The 25,629-nt window shown below is 41.1% G+C and overlaps 1 protein-coding gene across 2 annotated transcripts in view; it reads left to right on the top strand.

Moving 5' to 3' along the window:
- cdh8 (cadherin 8) overlaps nt 1-25,629 on the top strand; it is a 132,869-nt gene that overhangs the window by 39,995 nt on the left and 67,245 nt on the right. For both annotated transcript variants that reach the window (XM_079666499.1, XM_079666498.1), the window contains exon 3: nt 402-696. In XM_079666499.1, coding sequence (XP_079522625.1) covers nt 402-696 — 295 coding nt within the window. The remainder of the gene's footprint in view (nt 1-401; nt 697-25,629) is intronic.

The raw sequence follows: 25,629 nt of genomic DNA, 5'->3' as shown, positions 1-25,629 counted from the left end.
CTTCTGTGCATTCCAGACTGAAGGGAGCAATATCCCCCCACATTGTGTGTTTGTATGATGTATTTGCAATGTATAATGAGGAACAATGTAGGCTAAGGTCCATTTCCTGTGCTACTTATAAAGCTATTGCCCCCAGTGGGCCTCATTTAGCAAAGTGTAGGCTATGTTGAGCCACGTTTAGTATCCCTGCTAAACTAGTTGGAGCATAGCAAGGAGGAAAAAGAGCAACACATTACATGTATACTGTTATATGCATTTACATGGTGAGAACTTCTGGAATCTGCTGAGCATATCAACTTGCATTCATTACAACCCCCACAGCTGTCTCTGCTTCCACAGTGGGATCAAACTGAGGACTCCACCTGTTAATGTCATTATTCTCCATCTCTGTTTACTTGCAGCTACACACAGATTTGGATGTGGGTGGCAAGAACATCAAGTACGTCCTAGCGGGCGAGGGTGCTGGCACCATCTTCGCAATCAACGAATTAACGGGCGACATCCACGCCATGAAGAGGCTGGACCGCGAGGAGAAGGCCGAGTACACGCTAACAGCCCAGGTCGTCAACGCGGACAACGACCAGCCCCTGGAACCACCGTCAGAGTTCATCATCAAAGTCCAGGACATTAACGACAATCCGCCGCAGTTCAACGAAGGCCCGTACCGAGCGTCGGTTCCAGAGATGTCCGGTGTCGGTGAGTCACGATAAACACATTTCATTTCTGGTCTGCAGCCTGATCAGTGTGTGAGAGTTCCAGGACGGCTGATCTCTAATGGGTTATTGCATGAAAATAATGAGTGAGTAGGAACAAGAGGAAATGAGTATGCCCATTTAAATGCTTGCTTGTTATGAGTATTTTGGCAAATGAAAATCGGACAAAGATAAATCATATAACTTCAGCCATAACTCAGGGCTGTATCTGCATAACTGGTGTCATTCAAGGGTTCTTATGATCTTCTTAGCATTCTTTTCTTTACATTAGGTCAAACGTTCAATGTTTGTTACACTGGGTCAAAACATTGAAATCACTCACAGACAACTTAAAGCCTATACTTGTGTTTAGTCCTTGAAAGCTACACCTTCAAATTTGACAATTCCTTGGACTTTAGACATTGGTATCTCCACAGTGGCTGAAAGAATATTTACCAATCAAACAGCATTTGACACGTCCATTCCCTTTGTGTAATAAGGGGCTGATTCTATGTTTACATGATTCTATGCACACCTTTTCACTCTTGCCTTCAACTCCTAATCCATTAAGCCCTCGCCCTCATTCCACCTGTTTTAGCACTTTATACTTTTCTTGTTATGTTGTTTTACTTGCTTGTAAGCGCTTTGAGCACCAGGAAAAGCGCTATATAAATCTAATGTATTATTGTTATTAATATTATATCCTCTTTATGACACATTACTGGGACCTTTCAAAGGATCTTATGCTGTTACTAAAGTGTTTTAACTTAGGACAATGTATGCTTTTGAAGTTACTCACCTACAACTAAAAGCCAACTTATGTTAGACTCCCTGATAGCTACACCTTTTAATTTGGGGGCTAGAAAAATCCATCGGCATAAGGATGTAACGACTAAACAGCCATTGAAACGTCCATTTCCCTTTGGTCTTTTGCACTTTAGACTGCGAGAAAAGCCCTTGCTAAAGTTTTTACTACTAAAGTAATAAACATTCGTTATTTTATCTTCAAGCCAAAGTTATTTTAATTATCTTGCGATGTTACAGATTCTTAACTAATCACAAAAAAGACATCTCACATTTGGCTGAACTTTTTGTGTATAATTGTGAAATTGTTTGTGGTACCTACAATAAGAATAGAAATGTGTCCAGTTTGGGGAAGATATCTTTGTGTAAGCCGTTTTTGGGATAAAACAACGTGTGGTTTTGAGTATCATTTTGTATCAGTGTCGTTTTTATGTTGGTTAGTAAGTTTATATCAAGAACATAGGATCCTGGGAAGATAGAACCATGGTTACATAAGGATGACCCTGCATAAAGCTAACACTGTGTACATAATAACCCACTTGCAAATAATTCCAAAGAAAAATGCAAATCACCACATCAGGAAAGCTTGATTGAACTTGAATCCTACAGAGGCTGAAAAAGCACCATGAGCACATGACATTCTACAGCAACATCAGCATACAGCACTCGGCCTTCTGGCAAGCATTAAGACAATGCTATTATCCGCTTTGCATAGGTGAAGGGCCACACTTTCTTATTATGTGGAGCATTTGGTGAAAGTGTGGTATTTTTATTGCGTTGTTTAACATGTTCATGTGTGCAGTCTATTATGTGGTATGAGCTGGTGATCAATGCGATCAAATATTTATGGAAAGATTAGAAAGTGCAGGATGTAATGTGTTGAAAAACTGTGGGGAATTGACTAGGAAACCACAGTGGATCACTTTATTTAGTATCAAAGGCATTCAAAACGTGACCTTCTTTCCCCCCTTCTCAACACAGCAGGAGAGCTGAACAAACGCAGCTGTAGAAAAGTCTATGCAAGAATCCTTTTAATTCAACATTCAAGCGTTTAAGTATAATTATAGCAGAAGAGCATAAATGGTCTACATTTACACTTAACTGTCACTTAGCTTGTCAACACTGACAGATGCTAATTGCCACAAGCTACCTTTCTTCATTCCCCCACAAACTAGTACACAAACACTTTCCATTTTGCCGTATGCTAATGTATTCATATATTCAATTCATATATTCACATTCCATCCATGCATTTAAATGACCACTGCATGCTGATCACATCATTCAAATGTATAGCCCATCTAGGATTGGCAGAAGCCTGTAAGTGGATCAGTACACTTTGTTGTTTTCTTTCTTCAGGGGAGTCTTGCCACTGACCCCCAGAGCAGCAGGAGTCTTGTAGAAAAATGTTTCCATCAGTAGCAGGAAAGAGATCATAGTGTGTCTTTATGCCGTTTTGACATTGGACGAGTTCAGCGTGGGTGCCGAGGTCTGCTGTTGGGCGGTATGCGCTTGTTATTGTGTTTTCTCATCAAGCTTCCTCTTGTTACCTGTCACGGAGCTGACACAACATGCTAGGGCAGATGGCGCTAGGTATGTAATGGAATCTGTTTTGGGAAATCCCATCTGTAGGTTGCAGCCTTGACGTCAGCTCTTGGAAGGCGATTTAGCATCTCGTGATCATGACTTCTGTTAGCTGCTGAGGGAAGCAAAAAGGAACAAAACACAGTGCAATATAATCCATGTAAACACGGAATAACAGTGAACTCTTGTTGTCTGAACTCCATTACTTGATCCCCACTGCTTATTGTTTTGGATCTCGCTTGAAATGCTAACGTATCTCTCCAAGGGTTTGCCGGCTCAGTACAGGGACATCCACGGTGATGGGGTAGCGAGCAAAGTGGTAGTTGACAGCACTCTGTGATTTGCCAGTGGGAATAATGCATACGAAATGGAAAATCTGAGTCTCTTTGTTGATTGTTGTTCCCTTTTGTCACTACTGATTAATTAAACATTCAGTAATGCTCAGTTGTTCGCTTGAAAGCCTTTTTTTTGTTTCTTCCTGCGAGTAGTTTTCCTCTTGTTAAGTTTTCATGTGCCGCCGCACGGTGGGAAGAACGTGATTCTCCGGACAAACAAACAATAAGTCATTCATCGCCTAATATTCATATATAACCGGCTTCCTTTTACAGTGGCGTTTCATCTTTTTATTGCGTTGAAATGAGAATTTGTGCAGGCCTCAGTGGATTACTCGTGCAGGGGATAAAAAGCACAGGAAAAGGGGGAAGAAATTAAACGGATGTTGCTGCTGCATATAAGCAAATTCCTGAACTACGCATTACAGTGTAATCTTGGCACATGCTAAGAGTAGACCAGCCGTCTGGTATTGCATTCAGACAATGCTGAGAACGTGATTTTGCTTAGTGAGAACCCTCCTGCGTAGAATAATCAAAAATCTAATCCGCACCGTAACGGCTGCTTCTCCTGTCGATGTTATCCACTTGTCAGTTCCACTCCAGGCTTCATCAATGTCTCAGCAGCTCCTCGCTTATCAGGAGTGTGTCCACGGTATATCAGACAAACCCGGGACAAATATCAACACCCACCTTTTATCTGCCAAGGACTACGGATAGGTACAAAGCCCTTCTCATTGAATGTCACCATCCCCCCCATAGGTCCGCACAGCCGGATGAGATATGTGACATGGGCCACGAGGTCGCCATGTTTCCTGCTCGCGGAGGACCATAGAGGTTAATGGGAAATGAAGGAGAAAGAGCTTTTGTTCTCCCTTTTTAAAAGGCCCAGTCGGATAAGACGTGTGGCTCTCCGTGACTTTTCTCTGACTTTCATTTCCCTGAGAATGGAGGTGACTACCGTTCTAATTGTTCAGCGGATGGTTTCTCAAAGTACAGTGCAACAATGAGAGGAAGGGGAGAGCAGAGGAGGTGTTGGAGGAAGTCGGAATTGAGTTTGAGCGTATTAATGTAAGGAGTCTGAATACATGACTGCTGTGCTTGATGGGGTGTTACTAAATGGTGCTGTTTGACAACGCATCTTGAAAGATGCCCACTTTTTAGTAATAAGTGAAAACTGCTATTGTTATTTTTCTATCCAAATCCATAAGCCAGTGGAACACATAACATTGTTTTTAACACAATTATTTATTCAGCAGACACAGACAATATGCTTTTCTGGGCATTTGACGAATTTGACAAAAAACAACACAAAACAATTGAATTCAATGAAATGGTTAAATAAGCAATCTTGATGCTAAAAGCTCCACTATGTTAGCTAACTAGGAGCTGCCTGCCATGGTTGGAAATGAATTGGTAGGATGTCAAACCAAGACAATGGATGAACAGATGGACACAAGCTAGAGTGCAGTGGCCCGGGGAGCTCAGCATACTGTAACTATAGCAAATGTGAATGCGCTGCAAATACAGAAAACATAAGTAATTACAGAAATAAGTCCAACACCACCCAATGGAAATGTAGGGAGGTAACTAACAATTGATACAAAATAACTTATTTATTAGATTTAGTAAATCTGCTCAAGTTCTGTACTTAAGTAAAATGTAGAAGTAGTTTGTCCATGTAATGCTGCTTTATACGTCTTCTATGTTCTAAAAGGATAAGTTGTAGCAATATACTAGCCTGTACCTCAAGAACTATACTTTTGTATATTTATTCTTTTTAGTGATTTAAAGCTTTAGAAAGTGGCCCTATTCTGTTTTTGGGGGATTTCCCTTTCCAGTAGTGTGTTATATAGGTTTTTTTTTAACTGTAAAGGGTCTGCAAAGGTTCCCCCAGCCTGAAACACCTCCATTGGACTCTACTTCCATTACATAATGACATCACTATGTAACACCCTGCTTATAGCGCTCAAACAGATTCTGATAGGTTAAGGGGTGGGAAATCTCTTATACATAGCTCTTTGGTTAATGTTTGGGAACATATTTTAGTTTCAGTTACAGTAAATATGAATACACACATTGCAGAATCTTTCTGTATTAATCCAAGACCACAATCGTTGACCATTTATACTTTCTTACTTGCTAAAAAAGTCCATTTAATACATCTTAAATGATTATTCAGTTATACATTTCAGTCCCTTCAAAATGTATTTGTTGATGCAAATTAGTAGTATATCAAGTCGGTTCTTTGGAGACAGTTGTGAAGTATCTGCTGAGTTGGTTCATTATGAACAATCCTTTCCCTAAACCCATTTGATCATAGTTAATATAAGTGTAATAATTAGTGCAAATGTATCCACATATGTTTTTTTTATTATCTATTAGATTTTGTGTTACGTTTCATATAAATCCATGAGTTTTGTAATTTCCTCTGCCCCTAATCTTCAGACAAGTAAGGACAGTGTGGTTTCTTTTAATTGAAAGATATACATTCTAATTAATATTTGATATTTACTCTACCTCTCCATATTTCCCCTGTATTCTTAATTTCATATCCGATAGATAATCATGTTTCCCATTCACTCCATGATCAAGTGAGTGTGTTGCGTATTTGTAAAAGCTTAGCCATGATAGGAATTGGAATTCATGTGCAGGGATAGCACAGATCTCCGAGGATTAGTAGACCTCTTTTTCCTGTTAATGGGGTCTTCGACTTTAAGGCCAGTACAAGCTGACAAATTCCCCCCGTATGTCTGCCCACCATATGCTGGAATTATGAGGCTCTGCTCCCCTTCTGCAGCTAACAAGGGGGTTGTGATGTAGTTGGAAATTACAAAATCTGCTTGAAGAGAAGCTTCAGGTAATTAGGAGGAGGTCATCCTCCCTTCGCTGGGGGGGGGGGGGGGGGCTGCACATGACAATAATTGCTACACTGTGAAACAAACTTGCTGAAAGTTGTTTTGCCGGATGGAGCCCGTGCGAAAGATGCCCCGGGAGTGTTGAGTGTGAGTGTACTTCATTATCAGGGCGATTAATAAGCGGACGCGCAGACAGATGGCCCGTCTCCTCGATCAGCGGGCAGTGCTCTCCGAAACCCCCGCAAAATGAGTACCTGTATGAAAGCACGGATCAGAGCCAAATGTGTCAAGATCTGCTAAATTGGAGCGCAGACATAAAATTGAAGTGACATTAATAGATTACCTGGAGTTGATTTGCATTTTCTCAGTTATTATGGGTGTGGGTAACAGGACTAACAGGCACAGCCGTCTATGTAGAGGCCTTAATGATGTTTCTGATTACACTCTCATCACCCGTGGCAGCTGGGAAAATAAGTAAAGGCTTGTCAACGCAGATTTTGGACGATAAATGAGGCGACTTGATCAAGGGGAGACGTATGGAAATGAGCGAGGCGCAGACCTTTATCGGAACTGATCGCCTCACGCCTTCAACATACAGCAGAAAGCTGTGGTCATAGATGATTTAATATGCATATATTTTAGAAGTAATACACTCGTACATAATCCTGCATGAAAGATAACATTCTTAAATACAGCTGCATGTCTCATCAAAGCATGTGTTTCTGATAAATCTATCTATATCTATCTATCTTTCTTAGATTCATATTGCTCTTTACTCATGTATTTATCTACACATACACCTCTCTCAGATCAATACAGGGAAAGCTGAGCTATTTTCAGAGCATGTCATGCTCCACTTGGGCCAGATGTTCTATTAATGATTGTGCTATGCAGATCTTGCTGTAAATCTCGAACATATCTCAGGCTAGGAATTTCTGAGTCTGAAAGCATTACAATGCAGTTGTATTCACTTGAATAAACTGAGCAGTATTTCAGGCTTGCATCAACCCACATAAGTTGAGGGCGGCACATATTTAGCGGATCTTTTTATCTGGCATTTCTCTGTTGTGCTTTGAGAGCGAAGAGCGAGGTTGTCTGGTGTTTGTGTCTCTCTCCTCTCTGATCCCAGGCTCTGCAGCTTGGCAGATGGACTGAGTGGCAGGGGGCCCCTGGCCCTTTAACATGGTGGGCAGCTGGGCCAGAGCTGGGCCAGTGCTGGGCCGGGGCACATCTGATGAGCAGGCTCCCGGGCTGGGCAGAGACGTGGCAGACCGAATCTGTGGTGGTGGTGGTGGGCGGCTCGCAGGCTGAGCTGGGGTCAGAGCAGTGAACCTGGCCGGGGCTGCGACCCTCTCAGAACTGTCCGACTGCCAGGGAGTGTGCATGCCAGCCTGCCCTTTGCTGTGGCCGTGCTAAATGGGGATAGGACAGGCCTCGGAGGCAGAGAGGATTTAACTGACATGCTGGAGTTTCTCTGCAAATAACCTGCTACTCCCATCCATCTCACCTCATTTGGCAACAACAGTTTCACTTGTGCATCTGTGTGTGTGTGTGTGTGTGTGTGTGTGTGTGTGTGTGTGTGTGTGTGTGTGTGTGTGTGTGTGTGTGTGTGTGTGTGTGTGTGTGTGTGTGTGTGTGTGTGTGTGTGTGTGTGTACGTGTGTGTGTGTGTGTGTACGTGCATGTCCTCTGTGTTTAGGCTTGCTTTAATCACATCTGTTTGCGCCTGTGACACTCTTCACCTGTCAATAACCCAGCACCATGGGTGAATAAACAGAACTGGATACAGGAAGTGGGGCCCTGTTCATTCCTACAGAAGTTGCCTTGTGGAGCATGAAGCAAAAAGGACTCTTGAGAACAAAAATATATCCAGATCTTCAAGTAATCTCGGCCCATAGATCATTGTGCACATTTTCCTTAAGCCCTTCCTCCAAGCTTTGTGACGGTTACGGGAAAATAACAAAGTTAAACACTGAATTAGAAGTATCTTTCTCAATGTAAGTCAATGGGAAAAGGTATTTTTGGGCTCAACAAATTCACAAAAAGAGTTTAATTTTGCCACTACACAAATGTGCTTCAGCGCCCGGCGCACTTCCTGGTGGGTTGACTGGGGCCCATAGAGCATGAGCACTTTTTTTTTTTTGTCACGTCACAGCTTTCCTGGCTCATTTAGATATATGGAGGGGATATAATGATGGATTCATATTTTAGCACATTTTACAAGTTTTACAAACAAATGATTTTGTTAGATTTTTAAAAGGTATTTTTGGGCCCAATGATGTCAAGTGACTGACACGGAAGTTGTATTACTATCATTTTTGGCCAGTGCTTCAACAGCCGGCTCATTTCCTGGGGGCATGCCAAGCGCCCTCTTTTTTTTCTGCGATCATCCATTGTTCTCATGTCTGTAGCTACACCCAGCAGCTGATAGAGTCATTGCCTATTCAGCATGTCTTTGTTTCACGCTAAGCCACTACATTAGTGTATGTATAGAAAAAAAGGGAAAGTCAATTATCCCCCTCGCTAACACACATGCTGGTCCGGAGTAAGGTAAGCAAACATGACAAAACACACAGTCACAGCTGCTCAATATCAATACAAATGTGTATTACTAATTCAACCAAATGTTATTTATTTTCCAATGTACCTCTGAATTATGGATGTACCATCATCAGTCACTCGTCCAGATGCAGTCATAGAAGCCCTTTAGAGCCTCATGGGGCATTATTTAGTTTCTAGTACGCATGCAAGCAGGCACACGTGCACATGTACACACACACACAAAGTGCATACAAGTGCACTAATACACATACATTCTCTGCGTTAGCATAAAGCCGCGGCGCAGTCGTAAAGATGCTGTTGTTCAGGTGTAATTTGTCCCCGCTCCCCTGTGTAACCCGCAGAGAGGCACTCTCTTTGTAACTCACCCCCTCTCTTCCTCTCATGCACACACTTTTTATGTGTCTCCTTCTCTCTGTACTTCTCCCTCCCCCGTTCTCCCCTCCTTCAGCTCGCCATCGTTCTCTCTCGGCCTCTCCCTTGAGGGGGAACAAAAAGTAGCTGGCTTCTAGGTAATGAAGCCCTTCAATGTGATCTGCATAAGATTGCCTCCCTCGATGGCCTGGCTGCAGAGCCCCGATGAATAGCAAAAGACTCTCTATTAGACTAAGGACACAAAGCAGCTCTCTCCTTCGCCACAGTGTCGTTTCTCAAACAAAGTCGCTCTTTTTTGTTGTGCGCCGTGCCCATGAAGTAGAAAGAGACGGGAAAATGAAAAGGAAGGAGGTAAATAACAAATAAAGTTCATGAAAGGGAAGGTAAATGAGAGAGTGTGCAGCATGTCTACAAGCTGCCGTGTTTTTTTTTGTTGTAATAATGAGGAGAAGGATGCGGAAAGCTGAAGCCGCCACAAATGCCACCATCTGTGTTGTTGCAGCCAGTGGATGTGATTAAATGGATTTCATGCAACAGGGTCAGTGGCCCACGGAACACGAGGGAAGCAAAGGTTAGAAATAAAATTAATTTGGCTGAATGCTTTTTTAAATATTTAAAAGGCTGCAGTGTTGGATTGCACTACTAAAAAAAATATGTTTCCAGGGTTACTGTCCTGTTTAATTAAGTGCTGTAATGAAAGTTTTTGCAGCGTTGGATTACATTTACAACTCATCTCCCGCTGTCATACTGTCACACACTGCTGATCATTGTATCAAGGTCAGTTAATCAATGTGAGAGTGAACACTAGGACGCAGGATCAGCAGCCCTGCAGGGTGGAAGGGGACAGAGTCGCATTCATTGTGTCACCTGAAGACAGCGTAATGCCTTCAAATGGGAAGATCCATTTACTGTGAAGTTCTCCAAGTTTACTGGCTGACACTGGGAGTAAGCTATTGTAACTAAAGCCACCACTAGTCCATCGACAAAAAGATGATTCAGAACTAACTCTTTTAGTTGTTGCTGTCGTTTTAGCAAAAATGCTGACGGACGCTAGCTTACCAATTTTCACTTGTTTTGTAGGACCACAATAGTCCAGTACACATCTGAAATAGTTGTAATGTGCATGGTAATAGCCCATTTTCTATTATTTGTTTGACCAGGTTGTTTAATGATGAATGGCATGTTTGAGAGAATGAACACATATTTAAATAATACAACAATTGTAACTGCCTTTGGCTTTTTGCTTGGCCATAGTGGTTGGTGAAGCCTTCCATTGGCTCTAAATTGAATCTTTGCCCTTTTTAATTATCCATTGGTGTCAGAGAGTTTTGTTTTCACCGATTTAGCATTGAACCTCAACTCGAGGCTTGACAGATTTAAAAGCTATGAAACCAAATCAATCAATCAAAGTACTTTGTTAAAGCAACTTTCCTTCTGAACATCACACTGCATATAATGCAGGACTTTGACTGTTAAATGATGTAGTCTCCAAGCACACTATTCTGAGGCTTGACAGAATTCCTCAAGAGCCAAAAATATAATTCGACTTTATTGTAACGTCAATGTAAAATTGTCCCTCCTTAAGTAAAATTGCACTCTAGCCCTGATAATAGAGTGCTTTTCAATGGATACTTTAATAAATGATTTGAGTCACCCTCATTTTTTACACCTAAAGTGAACCAGCTGTCGAATATAACATCCTTTGTGTTCTCTGATCACAGCTTTTACTGTAGTCAACCTCCATTCAGAGTCCTACCAATGCGACTGCAGAGTGTGACTGTAAACTAAATGTAAGTGGATAAGCAAAACAAGAATGAGTTCTTGTGACCCATTGTGTACTTTACAGTGGACTTTTTCTTAACTTTCTGAAATCATTTATTTTAAGTACAAACAAGGAGTTTTACAATAATGTTTTATTATTATTATTATTATTATTATTATTATTATTATTATTATTATTATTATTATTATTATTATTTACCTTTAGCATAACTTGCTCCATGGTATCGATACTCTGAATGGGAGCTACAAAATGAACATCATGCTATATTGTAGAATAATTCAAAGCTAAATTAGGATCATAAATCAAGTGAGAAGCAGGAAAATGTTCTCAAATACCTCCATACAACCACATTTCAATATGCACCAATAGAGTCTTGCCCTTTGGAGGGAATGCAAGCTTAAGGGACTTTTCAGTCGCTGTGTGACACACATTGTTTTGAAGCACACATATATCACGTAAATGTGATTTATCAGCACGCTACAGCAGGGGCCTTCAACCTTCAACCCCCAGCACACCACTGCAACAGGGTATTGCATGGCCTTGATGATGTTATTGCTTTTTACAACATACAACATTGCCCATTTTTTATTATAAAAAGGACATATTTTTTTACTTAGATGCAACCTCACCTGCATGTAAGACAGGGAAGTTTGATGCAGATGCCTGAAGTCTTTAGGCCAGTCCATATCACACCCTGCTGGAGATAGATCCGCTTTAGCTGGGCTGAAACTGTCTAATGATCACTTGCTCTTTCAAACATGTACTCAGTTATTGCCTATTGGCCTCCATTCTACAGATGGCACACTGAGCTGGGGTCATTCACGGCAGTTTCCTTTTTCTTTGCTGCACAATGTGTTTGTGTTGATAATGTAAGAAAGAGGAGATCTGTAAATGTATCTTTAAACTTCTGGAATAATTCATTACTAATGGATAACACGTTTTATGGACTTGGAGTTATATTTCATTTTCCTTCAATATGACACAAAGGGTCCATTTTAAAAGATTTGTTGAAATATCAGTCAAAGGTCAGAAGATGAACTGTTTAATCAAGTGCTTGCAAAGCAGAACTCCCAGCAATGCTTTTTTGCATAAATAAACTACATTGTATCACACTTACTTGCAAACGCATCCAAATATTGTTTTCAAAAAATATTAACATTTTTGTTTTTCAAAATATATTTGTGCAGAACGGATACCTTTCAGAGATACTTTACTTGACCATGAACCAACCTACGTTACGTCATTAGCAACATGGATTGATGTAAATTAACATGCAAAACACAAATAGAGGTAAATGTACCACGATGTGCACTTCTGTTGGTTTTGGACATCTGACAACTGTTTCTGCTTAAAGTCAGGATGGATGGATTGGCGTTCCATTGAACCTTTTCAACGACAAACGCAAACACATTTTTAATTCCATGTTGTCTGGATCTCAACTTCCTGTTTGTGTGTGTGTGTCAGTGTGCTTCCTGATCAGTCGTGTTACATATCATCCACAAGTGATGAGGGACTGTGTGAAGTCATGCTGGTGAGTAGGAGGTCCTCACAGTATCACTGCTATAAACGAGCAGGTTCTGAAGTTCTCACCTTCAACTTGGCAAATGCTTACTCATATCTGCTGCAACGCTTTCTCGTACGCATTCTTCAGTACTCCGCTGTGGCTCACCCATTCATAATTGAAGAATAGAGTTGTGGATATTTAATGATGTGTTGTAGAGGCCTTTTTCCAGCACACTTCTTCTTACTCTGCATGATGCATTCCACTTTGCCCCTTCGAGTTCCCGTCCTTGTATTGTACGGTGCGTCATCCCCACTTACTCTTTGCTTTTTTCAGAAAAAGCAGGAACTTTTGCTCCGTGTCTACGCGGCTGAAAGTCAACATGAATATGTGTGCTTCTGAGGGCTGCGCTCCCTTTTCATGCTTCAGGTGATTTTACAGTGTTGAGCAGCGAGAACAGGATCCCATGAACTCTCACCCCTCCATGTCTGCGTTATTAATTGTCTGAGGTTCCCTGCAGGCAACCGGCGCTCGGTACCTAATATTGAAAGTAGGGATTGCATTCCAATGAAAGATATAATAATACTAGTTAATATAGAGTTACATTATGAGTTACATTATACTAAATATATGTTTGTTTTAGCTGTTCTTGTTAGTGCTGTGGATGCTTCAAGTGGCTACTGCCTATTCTATTGGTCAATGCAAAATAAATGCGGTTGGAACACATTCATCAAGGTGGTGGAGATTTGAGACTCGAGAGGCCCATCCAATCAGCGGCAGAGAATAAAAGGGAGAGGCATAAAAGTCGGTACAGCAAGGTCATTTGAAAAAGAAGCTGATAAGACGAAAGGATCAAATCTCCAGTAGAGCCTCCTCTTCATGGCTGTCCCTATTAACTGAAGCCCCTCGCCTGGCTCGCACAGCCCCGCCACGCCCTCAGCTGTCTGATACAATGAAGGGGAAGTAGAGGAAAAAGAAGAGGACTCAACTTCATTTATTTTGCAATAAAATGAATGGCCTTGCTTGTAATTGTGTTTTTTAAGCTTTAGTTTGTTCGGTTTAAGGTATTACTTTAAATGTTTTGTTATTGTATTTCCAAGCAGTACACAGAGCCTCATCCACTGTTTGGAGCTATAAGTATGAAAGGAAATGCACTTTAATTCATGTATATCCTAAAAAACATTTGGGATATTTTACACATCCATATTGAAGAAAGAATGAGGAATAACTTTGAATGTTTTAACTCCATAGCATTACATATTCTTGTCTAAAGGAGCAATTACATTTAGTTTTGAACAAATTGCAATATAATGAGTTATTATTCATTATGTTGCTGATTAAACGGGGCAGAATAATATACCCCATCTCCATTAAACCTTTTTTCCCCTGTAACAGGTAGTTCAGTGAATGTTTTAGTTGTATCCAATCAGAAAACAAGGTTCCTCCTAGTTATCCCCACAAAAGTAATGTACTGTAATTTGTGAATATCGTAAAAGTCTTTTTTATATATCACACATAATTGTATGCATTAAGAGAATAAGAAATAACTATAAATGTTTTTAAGAATCGTTGACTAATAACTGAGCATACAGTCATTATTCATTACATTGGTGATGTAGTGCGGCAAACATATTAACCACAAGTCCATTCAGCTTATTTTTTTTCTGGTTCGGGTAGCACTTTAAATGTTTAATTTTGTATTTCCAAGCTGAACTCCAACACAGTCAGCTCTTGTGGTCATCCTGTGTTTGGCCCTCTAGTCCAGCTGTCATGCAGGCGTCTGATTGGTGGCAGCCTTCTCCTGATCTTGATGTTTGTGTGTATTGGAGCATTGGCAGCTGCATTGCACTCAACGCTGCAGTATGGATTTAGTCAGTTTGTGGTTTTACCACAGTCACCGTCCGGTGTCCAAACACACACACACACACACACACACACACACACACACACACACACACACACACACACACACACACACACACACACACACACACACACACACACACACACACACACACACACACACACACACACACACACACACACACACACACACACACACACACACAGTCAATCCTACAGCAGGTTTACTATGTCACACTGGGGGCTGCTGTGTAATTGGCTGAATCTGCTCTCCAGCACGCTGCAGAGATATCCCTTTAAAATTTCACTTCACTTCTGGGGAGTGTAAACAAACCTTGGGATTACTAGGGGTGTAAATCCACATTCCAATATTTCTGTCGCCCCCGTCTTTCAAAATGTCTCCCCCCACCCACTTTGAGATTTTAGGGGCAGGTGTAGTTCTTTGCTTAGTATTTGTGCATGTGTCTGTATTCCTGTGACAGTCAGCATGTTAACAAGTGATTCCACTGCTGGTATGCATAGGTGTGGGCGTGTGGACACTTTATGTGGCGGCATTCAGCTCTGTCTGTGTGTTCTCTGTGATGGATTGCTTGTCAGACGGCAGCATAGCACCGTTCTCACCGGCTGACGAAGACATTAAGTCACCAGTCACGTAGTGCGTTTCAACATTCCTCTGGGAAAACGCTTTAACCCTTCCCGCTCCGGGACGCCTGTCAGATGACAGAGTGTATTACTTAGAAAGGCGCTCGGTGCTAAAAACCTGCAGTATGGCTGGATTCAGTGGAGTTCAGCGTCAGTCACACATTGCGTTTAGATAGGCAACTTGCTGGGGTTGTAGACCAATGTCATTGAGTGGGTTGTTTTTGTATTTTTACACTACCTCTACAGGTTGTAAGAATAGACAATACATAATTGACGGAGCACATCCTGTTGCGCCGCAGCATCATGGGGGAGTTGTTGCTTCCCTCCGACTCTGTCCTTTGTTTTTAATGCAACGTCATCCTCAGTGTTGTTGCTGCCCCCAGAATATGAAAATAGCACACTCGCCCAGAGAATACCCTATACATTCAGCCAATGCATTTGGGAGGGACTTTGGATCCTTATAGTGTTTCTTTGCAAGGGCAACAGATTCTAATGCATACGATGGGGTTAAAATGTACTAAATTGTTATTTGAGTTCCAATGTAGTCTTTTTTTAAGCCTTATTATTAATTTGAGTCATGTTTTTTACACACATATTTGATCTCATACACTGTTTGTACTTAAACCTACAAAAAGCAATTTACTGTAATTGTGTACATCCTAATCAATAATTTTGTATATATTCGACTCATTTCAAACAAGAAATATGAAGATGCAGTCCGCTTAAAAACCGGTGAAAGAATCAGGAATAACCTTTTTTACAAATCACTGTATTATGATAAATAACCATACGTTACTCATATCTTATATAACTTTATTATATCCTGTATTATAGTATTTTTCAATTGCATTCAATATTATTGTCTAAAAAAAGTAACAATTACATTAAGTAATTACGTTCATTGACAGGTAGTTTGATCAGTTTTGATAGATACTGGTATATGAAGCTCCAGTCTCACCTGTCTGACAATAAAATGTATGAGACTTCCAATCAGGTTTCCGCCCTGCACACAGCACAGAAACAGCACAGAAACACCTAATAAAAGTAGCCAATGACCTGCTGATGGCAGCCGACTCTGGGTCACCCAGCATCCTGGTCCTACTTGACCTGAGTGCAGCTTTCGACACAGTGGACCCTACCATCCTCCTCCACCGCCTCGAGACCTTCACCAGGGTAGACTCAGCTCTAAAGTGGTTCTCCTGCTACCTCACCAACCGGAAGTACCACGTGTCTCTGGGGGGTTCCAGGTCTGACGACACCGCAGTGACATGCGGGGTCCCACAGGGCTCAGTGCTGGGGCCGATCCTGTTTTTAATCTATCTATAACCTCTGGGTCATATCATCAGACAACATAACGTCAACTTCCACTGCTATGCTGATGACACCCAGGTCTATATCAAAACACAACCCAATACCACCAATACTATCCAAACACTAAACACCTGCCTGGAAGACATCTGCTCCTGGATGACCACCAACTACCTCCAGCTCAACAGCAGCAAGACGGAGTCAATCCTGATGGGTACCACCGACCAGCTTGCCAAGGCCGCCAACATCAGCCCCTCCCTTGATGGTCAGCTCATTTCTCTCTCCTCCGTTGTCACCAACCTCGGTGTAAGGTTGGCCCCACTCTGTCTTTCCAGCCCACATCAAACATATCACCAAGACCTCCTTCTTTCACCTTAAAAACATTTCCCGACTGAAGCCCTCACTCTCAACTGATGACACTAAAAAACTGGTTCATGCACTCATCTTCTCAAGACTAGATTACTGCAATGCACTCCTATCCGGTCTCCCAGCCAAATCCATCAACCGCCTCCAACTTGTCCAGAACAGTACAGCCAGAGTTCTCACCGGTACAAAAAGGTCTGCACACATAACCCCCATACTTGCACAACTACAGTTTATCCAGTTTAAGGTTCTGCTCCTCACTTACAAAGCCCTGAATGGACAAACCTCTGTGACCTCATCCATACCCAGACATATACCCGCTCTCTCCGCTCCAGCCACGCTCCTCTTCTTTACATCCCCCGCACACGTCTCTGAACAATGGGAGACCGAGCCTTCTGCTCATTCGCCCCGCGCCTCTGGAACTCCCTCCCAGATCAGCCGAGATCTGCCCTTCCACCGAGGTCTTCAAAACCGGCCTTAAGACCCTCTTCTTTCGGCAGGCCTTCCAATAAACTTTGAGCATGGTACACCTGGAGTATTGACATTTTTTATCGCTATCTCCGACTTTTATTTTATTTTTTTATTTTATTATTTTTTTATTTTTTTATTCTTTCAAATTGTATCAGTGTCCTTTGCTGTGAAGCGCTTCGAGATTTGTCTTGGCAGATGAGAAGCGCTATATAAATTAAATGTATTATTATTATTATTATTATTATTATTATTATTATTATGAAACAACACAACCATCATCAGAACCAGATTCAGATATTACTAAATTCTGATTAGCCAATGGAAGTGTGGCATATATTTTTTTGATTGAATTCAAGCACGTGATAGGAAGACCGTCTCTTGCATAATGTCTAATCCAGTGTGAACCCGGTTTGCTAATCACTAATTTGATGTGCAAACAACAATTTCAACATACCGTGGTATAGGACAAACAGTTGTGTAAAGTCCAGCAATCTGAATACTTTGAAAGTCGTATCATGTCTTGGAACCAAGTTTAAACTTGATAGACCAGAATTCAAGCTACACGCTTCCTTTTCCTTCCTTGTTATACCTAACCCTAACCTTAACCTTGGTGTAAATATATAAGGGGGAATGTTATTATTTATTGGTCTAATTGTATTTTCCCAAATTATACATTGGCTCTGCATTCCCACAGAAATGTACAAGCACACACTGGAAGGTGTCTGAAGTTGTCCACTGAGCAGAATTGGGCTACATGCCTTGTTAAAGACATGTTAGCAACAGTGTATACATTAGAAGCTCATTTATACTATTAGGAGTTACTTTGATCTCTGGCTTCCCGCTCTCAGGCGCAGCAGAAATATTAACCGCAAGTTAATTTCCCACCAACGTTTTGCATTATGCTGAAACTTCTCTTTTTTATTATTATTTTTTCCCTTTTTTATTAAGGAAGCATAATTCACATTAAACACTTTTGCCCCTGTGGCAGGGTTCTCAAATTAGGAACATTTTGTTCATTTACCCATGATAAAGTTGTTCATTAGAAAATATACTTTGCCTTATTCTTTGTTATTACCTCGCCATGGTAAATGCCTTGGGAGCAATTAAACATGTGAAGTGCCCAATTTTCCGTCCTCCACTTCCAGGCCTGAACTCTATCTGCATGTTGCACACATTTCCTATGAACTAATTAAAGTGAATCAATGACACAAGCCTTTAAAATGGCGGCATATGTCACGGCCATCGGTGGGTAACAAAGGACCCTCTTAATTATTTTGTTGCTACCACTCCTGTAAACGGCTTGTCAAGACAGCAGACTCAGTAGCTTACTCTTTTCATAGGGATGCTATGTACATACACACACACATACAAATACACACACTGTCCCCAGTTTCTCTGTGTGATGGCTCCCACTCTGCTTTATGAAAGACTAGTAATTGTAGTACAACAATGACAATGTAAGTGCTAAAGTGTGACGGTCCCCTTACTCCTCAAAAGTGCAACGTCCCCTATCCATCATTGGCTCTTGGGAACAGTGTCTTAGATGATGACAACCATATCTTATCTTTTTTCCTGTTGTTAGAGCTCCTGTGACCTCCATTGTTTTAGTCCTAACCCAATTCAGAAAAGTTTGTTACAGTATTTATTAGCATGATTATTTTTTTAAGAAGTAAGTCGTAGTCACCGTAAAGCAGGGGTCTCTAACACGTCGATCGCGAGCTACCGGTAGCTCGCAAGCCCTCAATAAGTAGCTCGCTAAGCTTTTAGTAAAACACTCAAAATGGGTCCCACAGACCCAAACCACACACAAAGGTTAAAGGTAAGCATATCATAATGTTAAAATGTGCTAAATATATACACTGCAAAAAACAAAAAAAAGAGGAGTAAAAGTAGCTTGCGACTTGTTTTATTTTTTTAAAGTAGCTCTCATCCTAAAAAAGGTTGGAGACCTCTGCCGTAAAGCTACCCACTGGTACACGGATTATGTTTTTGCAGGTTTAAGTTAAGGTTTGGCGCATTTCACTCTTGCCAATCTTTGGATTTGGTCGTTTGCATCAAGGTTTTTCGGATACAAGAGAGTAGGGAAAAGTAATGCTGGTAAATACAATTTCATGTGACCAAAATGTTACGTCCAACTCAAAAGGTGTTTTAAAGTTCTAAGAAGGAAACATGGACAATGCCAAGAACATGTCAACCAAAAAGTAACCTCTGCCTAAAGCATATCGTTTATTTTACTATAAAGGGTGCCCTTGTTTACAAAGTTAGATTCTATGTTGAGGTAGACTTGCAATTAATACTAAGTATAACTACAATACATTTTAACTGAGTGTCATTTGCTCATAGAATTCCATACAATCTGACTTATTTTGCAACTCTTGGAGTGGCCTCAATGCAAGTGTATGGCAAAATGAAAACACAAAGGGCAAAAGTTCTAGGAAAAAGAATAGGTAATGTTGGAAATGTAGATCCTGCCTAAAGCATACACTGCTTTTTTTAATATACATTGGTAACATCACTTACAAAGTTAAGAAAAAAAATAAATAAATCAGGGGTGTCCAAACTTTTTTCACTGAGTGCCAAATACAGAAAAATGATCGAAGGGCTGGGCCACTCACTAGAGGTGAAGTATACTGCCTCATAAGTTCAGTTATAAGTTTGCAAAATCAATCAATAGTAGGTAAATTATGCTTGATACTTGAATTTGCTTTAAGAATATGAAAAAAATAAACAGCCTACATCCCAGCTCTCCAGGGAGTTTCATTTACTTTGTTAGCAGCTCATCCCTTACAACAGGAGCCCCATATTGATTATCATAAGAGGAAATAGGAAGGGTATATTTCAAGTTTGTTATGTATATAAGTTATTGGGCTTTTTTCTTATCGACTTAGGAAAATGTTTACTGAGGGTCATTTACTCATAGACTTCTATACAATTTGACATATTTTTGCTGTAATTCAGTCGCCCAGTGCTAGCTGTTGGAGTGCTAGTTCATGGCACTTCTATGAGGGACCGTACAGGCCGTAATTCATACTGGTCCTCTCACGCACATACATTCTCCTTTCACATACATATATTTTCAGTCTCACGCACATACATTCTCCTTTCACATACATATATTTTCAGTCTCACGCACATACATTCTCCTTTCACATACATATATTTTCAGTCTCACACACATACATTCTCCTTTTACATACATATATATAGGGAGGCGTGTGGCGTAGTGGGTTGTCCGTAGGTGTTCGGATCAGGGGGTCACAGGTTTAAATCCCACTGCAGTCAGCATGTCGTTCAGGGCCGCCCCTCCCTACAGGCCAATCACGCAGGCTGCATGGGGCCCCGCCTTCCAGAAGGGGCCCCGCCCAGAGGGCCTCAGCTGCTGTGCGCAGTTCTCCCCTCAGTTCTCCGCGCACCCCCCCCGCGAGAGTGAGAGAGAGGTGCATCGAGCACGTCTGTAACCCGACACCGTCGCAATGAATCGACATCTGACCAATCACGGCTTTGATACGGCCACTATTGCAGGTGAAGAGATGACGGTGAAAAGACAGTTTCAGTCCGGCGCAAGCAAGAGGGGAAAAAAACAAAACATGAAGAAACTAGAGCATCACTCGAAGGTGGGTTATTGTATGAGTCAAATGTACAACTTGCGAATGTTGTATAAGTCAAATTGCCAATTGCCATATTAAAACATCAACTGCAATTCACGACATGAAGAAGGCAGTCTCTGCATAGCATATAGGCTAATGTAGATTCAGTTATTTCCAGCATTCTTTATTTACCATTCATTCAAGTATGTTATGCCTTTTATCTGCTAATGTACAGGAGGAAGAGTGATCAACTGTCTGTCTAGTTGGCTTACATAACAGTTAAAGTTTACAGCCTAAAAAACATGGAGCATTTTTTCCCCTTTTATTCATTTTTATGTCAATTTGCACATTTCATGGTGATGCTCAGCCTCTCCCCTTAACTCCTAACAGTCATCATCATGTCAACCACAACACAGATAAATACTGATAGAAATGTGTGTGTAGTTGTTGATACATTGCTGACAGAGGGAACTACATTAGAATACAGATATAAGAAATATCAGTTTTTGAGCATGTAATAAGCATGTTTTGTCTTGACTATATTACAACTATATTATAATAATATAATATAGTATTTACATTATTGAATTGATTATGATTATTATTATTATTAGTAGTAGAAGTAGTTTATTTGCATTAATTATATTTTAATCTTTTTGAGGCTAGTATTTGGCAGGAAATGCAGACGTATTCACCTGTAAACGCATACTGAACGACATACATGCATATTTACCATTTACCTCACTGCATAAAAAAGTAACTGTGTTGATAATAATAATAAACAGGAATTATATTTGCAAAGTAGCCTACTTTGTTTCCAAAAATAAATGTTTCACTCCTGTCGGTTGGGGGGGGGGGGGGGGGGGGGCGGGGCAGCGGGGGGGCCTCATCTCACAATGTCGCTTGGGGCCCCAAGTTGGCCAGGGGTGGCCCTGATGTCTGAGGCCCTGGTGTCCCTGGGCAAGACACTTCACCCCAAGTTACTCCTGTGGGAATTGTCCACAGTACTGAGTATGTAAGTCGCTTTGGACAAAAGCATCTAACAAGTGACATGTAATGTAATATATTTTCACTCTTGCACACATATATTCTCCTTTACATACATACATTTTCACTCTCACACATGTATATATTTACATTCACACATTCATACATTTTGCTCTCATATTATCATATTTCAATGCACATATTCATACATTGTCACTCACATATTTATACATTTTGCTCACATACACATTCATTCAATGTTTACATTTAATATACAATACAATATATGTATGCAAGAGAAGAATGTACAGTTGCAAGAAAAAGTATGTGAACCCTTTGGAACTACCTGGATTTCTGCATAAATTGGTCATAAAATGTGTTCTGATCTTCATCTAAGTCACAACAATAGACAAACACAGTCTGCTTAAGCTAAAACCACACAAACCATTTTATGTTTTTATTGAACACACCATGTAAAAATTCACAGTGCAGGGTGGAAAAAGTATGTGAAACATTTCCTATAGTTGAATATCAGACCTGCACAACGGTCAGGAGGAATTTTGGACCATTCCTCTTTACAAAACTGTTTCAGTTCAGCAATATTCTTGGGATGTCTGGTGTGAATCGCTCTCTTGAGGTCATGCCACAGCATCTCAATTGGGTTGAGGTCAGGACTCTGACTGGGCCACTCCAGAAGGCGTATTTTCTTCTGTTGAAGCCATTCTGTTGTTGATTTACTTCTGTGCTTTGGGTCGTTGTCCTGTTGCATCACCCATCTTTTGTTGAGCTTCAATTGGTGGACAGATGGCCTTAAGTTCTCAAGCAAAATGTCTTGATAAACTTGAGAATTCATTTTTCCGTCGATGATGGCAATCTGTCCAGGCCCTGAGGCAGCAAAGCAGCCCCAAACCATGATGCTCCCTCCACCATACTTCACAGTTGGGATGAGGTTTTGATGTTGGTGTGCTGTGCCTTTTTTTCTCCACACATAGCGTTGTGTGTTCCTTCCAAACAACTCAACTTTGGTTTCATCTGTCCACAAAATATTTTGCCTGTGTGCTGTGGAACATCCAAGTGCTCTTTTGCAAACTTTAAACGTGCAGCAATGTTTTTTCTGGACAACAGTGGCTTCCTCCATTTTATGACCAACTTATGCAAAAATCCAGGTAATTCCAAAGGGTTCACATACTTTTTCTTGCAACTGTATGTATGTGTGAGAGAAAGTAGAGGAAACGGAAGGAGTATGGTGGAAACGGAAGGCAGGTCATTATCGCGCTGTGATTGGCTCAGAAGGTCGAGCGGGGCGGGCTCATGTTCAGAACTTCGGATTCACAGTTTGTTTTCATCAGAATCCTGAGATCATTAGAAAGCTAGGAGTCTCCTCTTTCCAACAGTGTATACAACTCAAATATACCTTCGGGTCAATGCGGCAGATTTAGATTCGATCACTTCCGCGAGTTTCACACACATACATACATTCTCCTCTTGCATACATATAATGTCTTCAGACATGCATATATTATTTATAATATCAAATGTAAACATTGAATGAATGTGCATGAGAGCAAAATGTATAAATACCAGCGTTAAAATATATGAATATGAGAGCAAAATGGATGTGTGAGTGAAAAATGTATGAATGTGTGAGTGTAAATATATACGTGTGTGAGAGTGAACATGTATGTATGTAAAAGGAGAATGTGTGTGCTTGAGAGGACCAGTATGAATTACGGCCTGTATGGCCCCTCATACACTTCCACTTCTCAGGCCCGCTTGGTTAATGCCTGAGACAAACACATATATCCTGATGTGCTCAGCCTCCACAGGGCATTTCCTCATTCATTTGCCCTGTTCCTCAGCTGCGTTGTGCGGCCCATGCTGAAACACGCACTTTACCATGCATTAGTCCTATTATGAAGACTAATGGGCTGAGAGAGGCCGTGTTTCTTTCTGTGCCTTGCAATTACTTACTGCGCCTCCCTGTAATCCAAAATACTTACATCTTACAGATATAAATATAACGCATCATGGGGTAGAGGAGAGCCACCACTTATAGTCACAGACGGGCTGTAGATCATGTGAGTGTTGGTGGAAATGGTGACAAATAAATGGGTAGGATGTTAAAAGGCTGCATTGGAGGAAAAAAGGACCACATAGCAGTTGTTTATGAGCATGCTTATTTATTTAAGGGTTTCCCTCAATGCCCATCTGCAGTGTTGCCATAAATGCCCATCTGCAGCCCAGGAATCTGAAACTGGCTTTGACTACTGTTGGAAAATCAACTGGTGGTGCTCCAAGTATGTCATCTTTTCCTCGGAGAGAATAGTCGGACGGGGCTGGATGGATGGATGAAAGGATGCCTCGGCACGCTTGTTTTCTCCACCTCGTTACAAACGTTTCTGTGTTATCAAGAGCTTTGGCCTGCCACACTACGGCGCAGCGCTGCACTTTGTATTTGACAATACTCTGCCTCACGGAGCTAATCGCCTCTTAATTCTTGCGTTACGCCCCGTCTGTGCACATGCATTTCAATCAAATAGGTGGTACTGTCCAAAAATAGTGCTGGCGGCACTGCCTGGAGAGATTCGCCGTCAGTCTCCCTGTCTGATCATGAGCTATTATCCTCTCTGCCCACAGACAGCAGGGAGAGCAACACCAGTGTCTATGTTATCTTGATCAATACATAATCACTTTGCTGTCGCCGCGATGGCGCTATCAAGGGACAGTCCAGCCCCACAGACCAGCCATTTTAGAGAAACGGTTTGGCACGCCATCATTCTGACCTAGAAAAGCAGGAGGCGGGGTGGGCATTGGCTAAGTGAAGGCTGGACTCATTTAAACAGTCATTGCCACGGGATGCATTATTACATTTTCACTATGCTTGGGTTCATTACATTAGTTTGCAGTGTGCTGTTGGGTTATGGGAGCAGAGAAATATTGACTTACCAACAGACTGACTACTGACAAGGGAGCAGCTATAGTAATTATAGTGCTTAACATTATTCATTACTATACATGGCTTTGTTGAACATCTATCTAATTGGCCAATGAATGCATTTGGAGATTTTTCAATTTCTGAGTAATAGACAGCTTTTTCCACATTTAATCTTGTCATTGCACAGCCGAGAAGTCTATTTTTGTTCATGGTAATCAAATTATCTCTGGCAACAAGCAGGGAAAAAAATATAATATATGTGAAGATGTTTTCAGTACAATGTCAAATGTACCTGAATGAATGAATCAGTATAATGTCAGACAAAGGCTATGCAGTCTTTCAGACTTATGGAAAGCTTTTTTAAACCAGATTTTCAAAATGTTATGTAAAGGGCCATTGCAAAGATTTAGTTAAAATGATCGTATTGCTTCCGCTATGAATAAATACTCTGTTCCACTGCGTACCAACGACTGGTACTGCAGAAACAGCAACGTAACTTGAAATGACAGCAGCACTGGTCGATGTTTACTGAAACTGTCCAAGTCTGTTCACATTTTACTTTCCATTAACCAGTCTTTAAACACTGCCAGAGCCCATACCATGTTTCCTTCAGTGTTTCCTTCTTGTCTATCTTCTTTTGCTGATTTGTTTCTTTATTTACTGGCGATAGTTTAGCCTTAATGAAGCCAAAGTAGCCACTGGGTTTTCTGATGGAATAAAACTAATGTTTCTCGTCCACAGCTTACCTTAAATCGACTTGATATTTTTCTGCGGATTGATAAGAACTGCACATAGTCCCTTGATCCTCCTTAGCAAAGGTCATGTTATGCTTAGCAGCGTTTTGTTAGCGTTTTAACAACCTCTGAAATGCCCAAATTGACCAATCAGTATTTAATATTCAACTCAGCTGTGAAATAATGTATGTTAGCATGTGAGCTGTTATGCTCTATTTGAAGTTTGTCTACAAACAAACGCCATCATGGCAATGG

The sequence above is a fragment of the Notothenia rossii genome (assembly GCF_949606895.1).
Source record: "Notothenia rossii genome assembly, chromosome: 2".
NCBI classification, from domain to species: Eukaryota; Metazoa; Chordata; class Actinopteri; order Perciformes; family Nototheniidae; genus Notothenia; species Notothenia rossii.
This window is presented reverse-complemented; position numbering and strand designations above follow the sequence as displayed.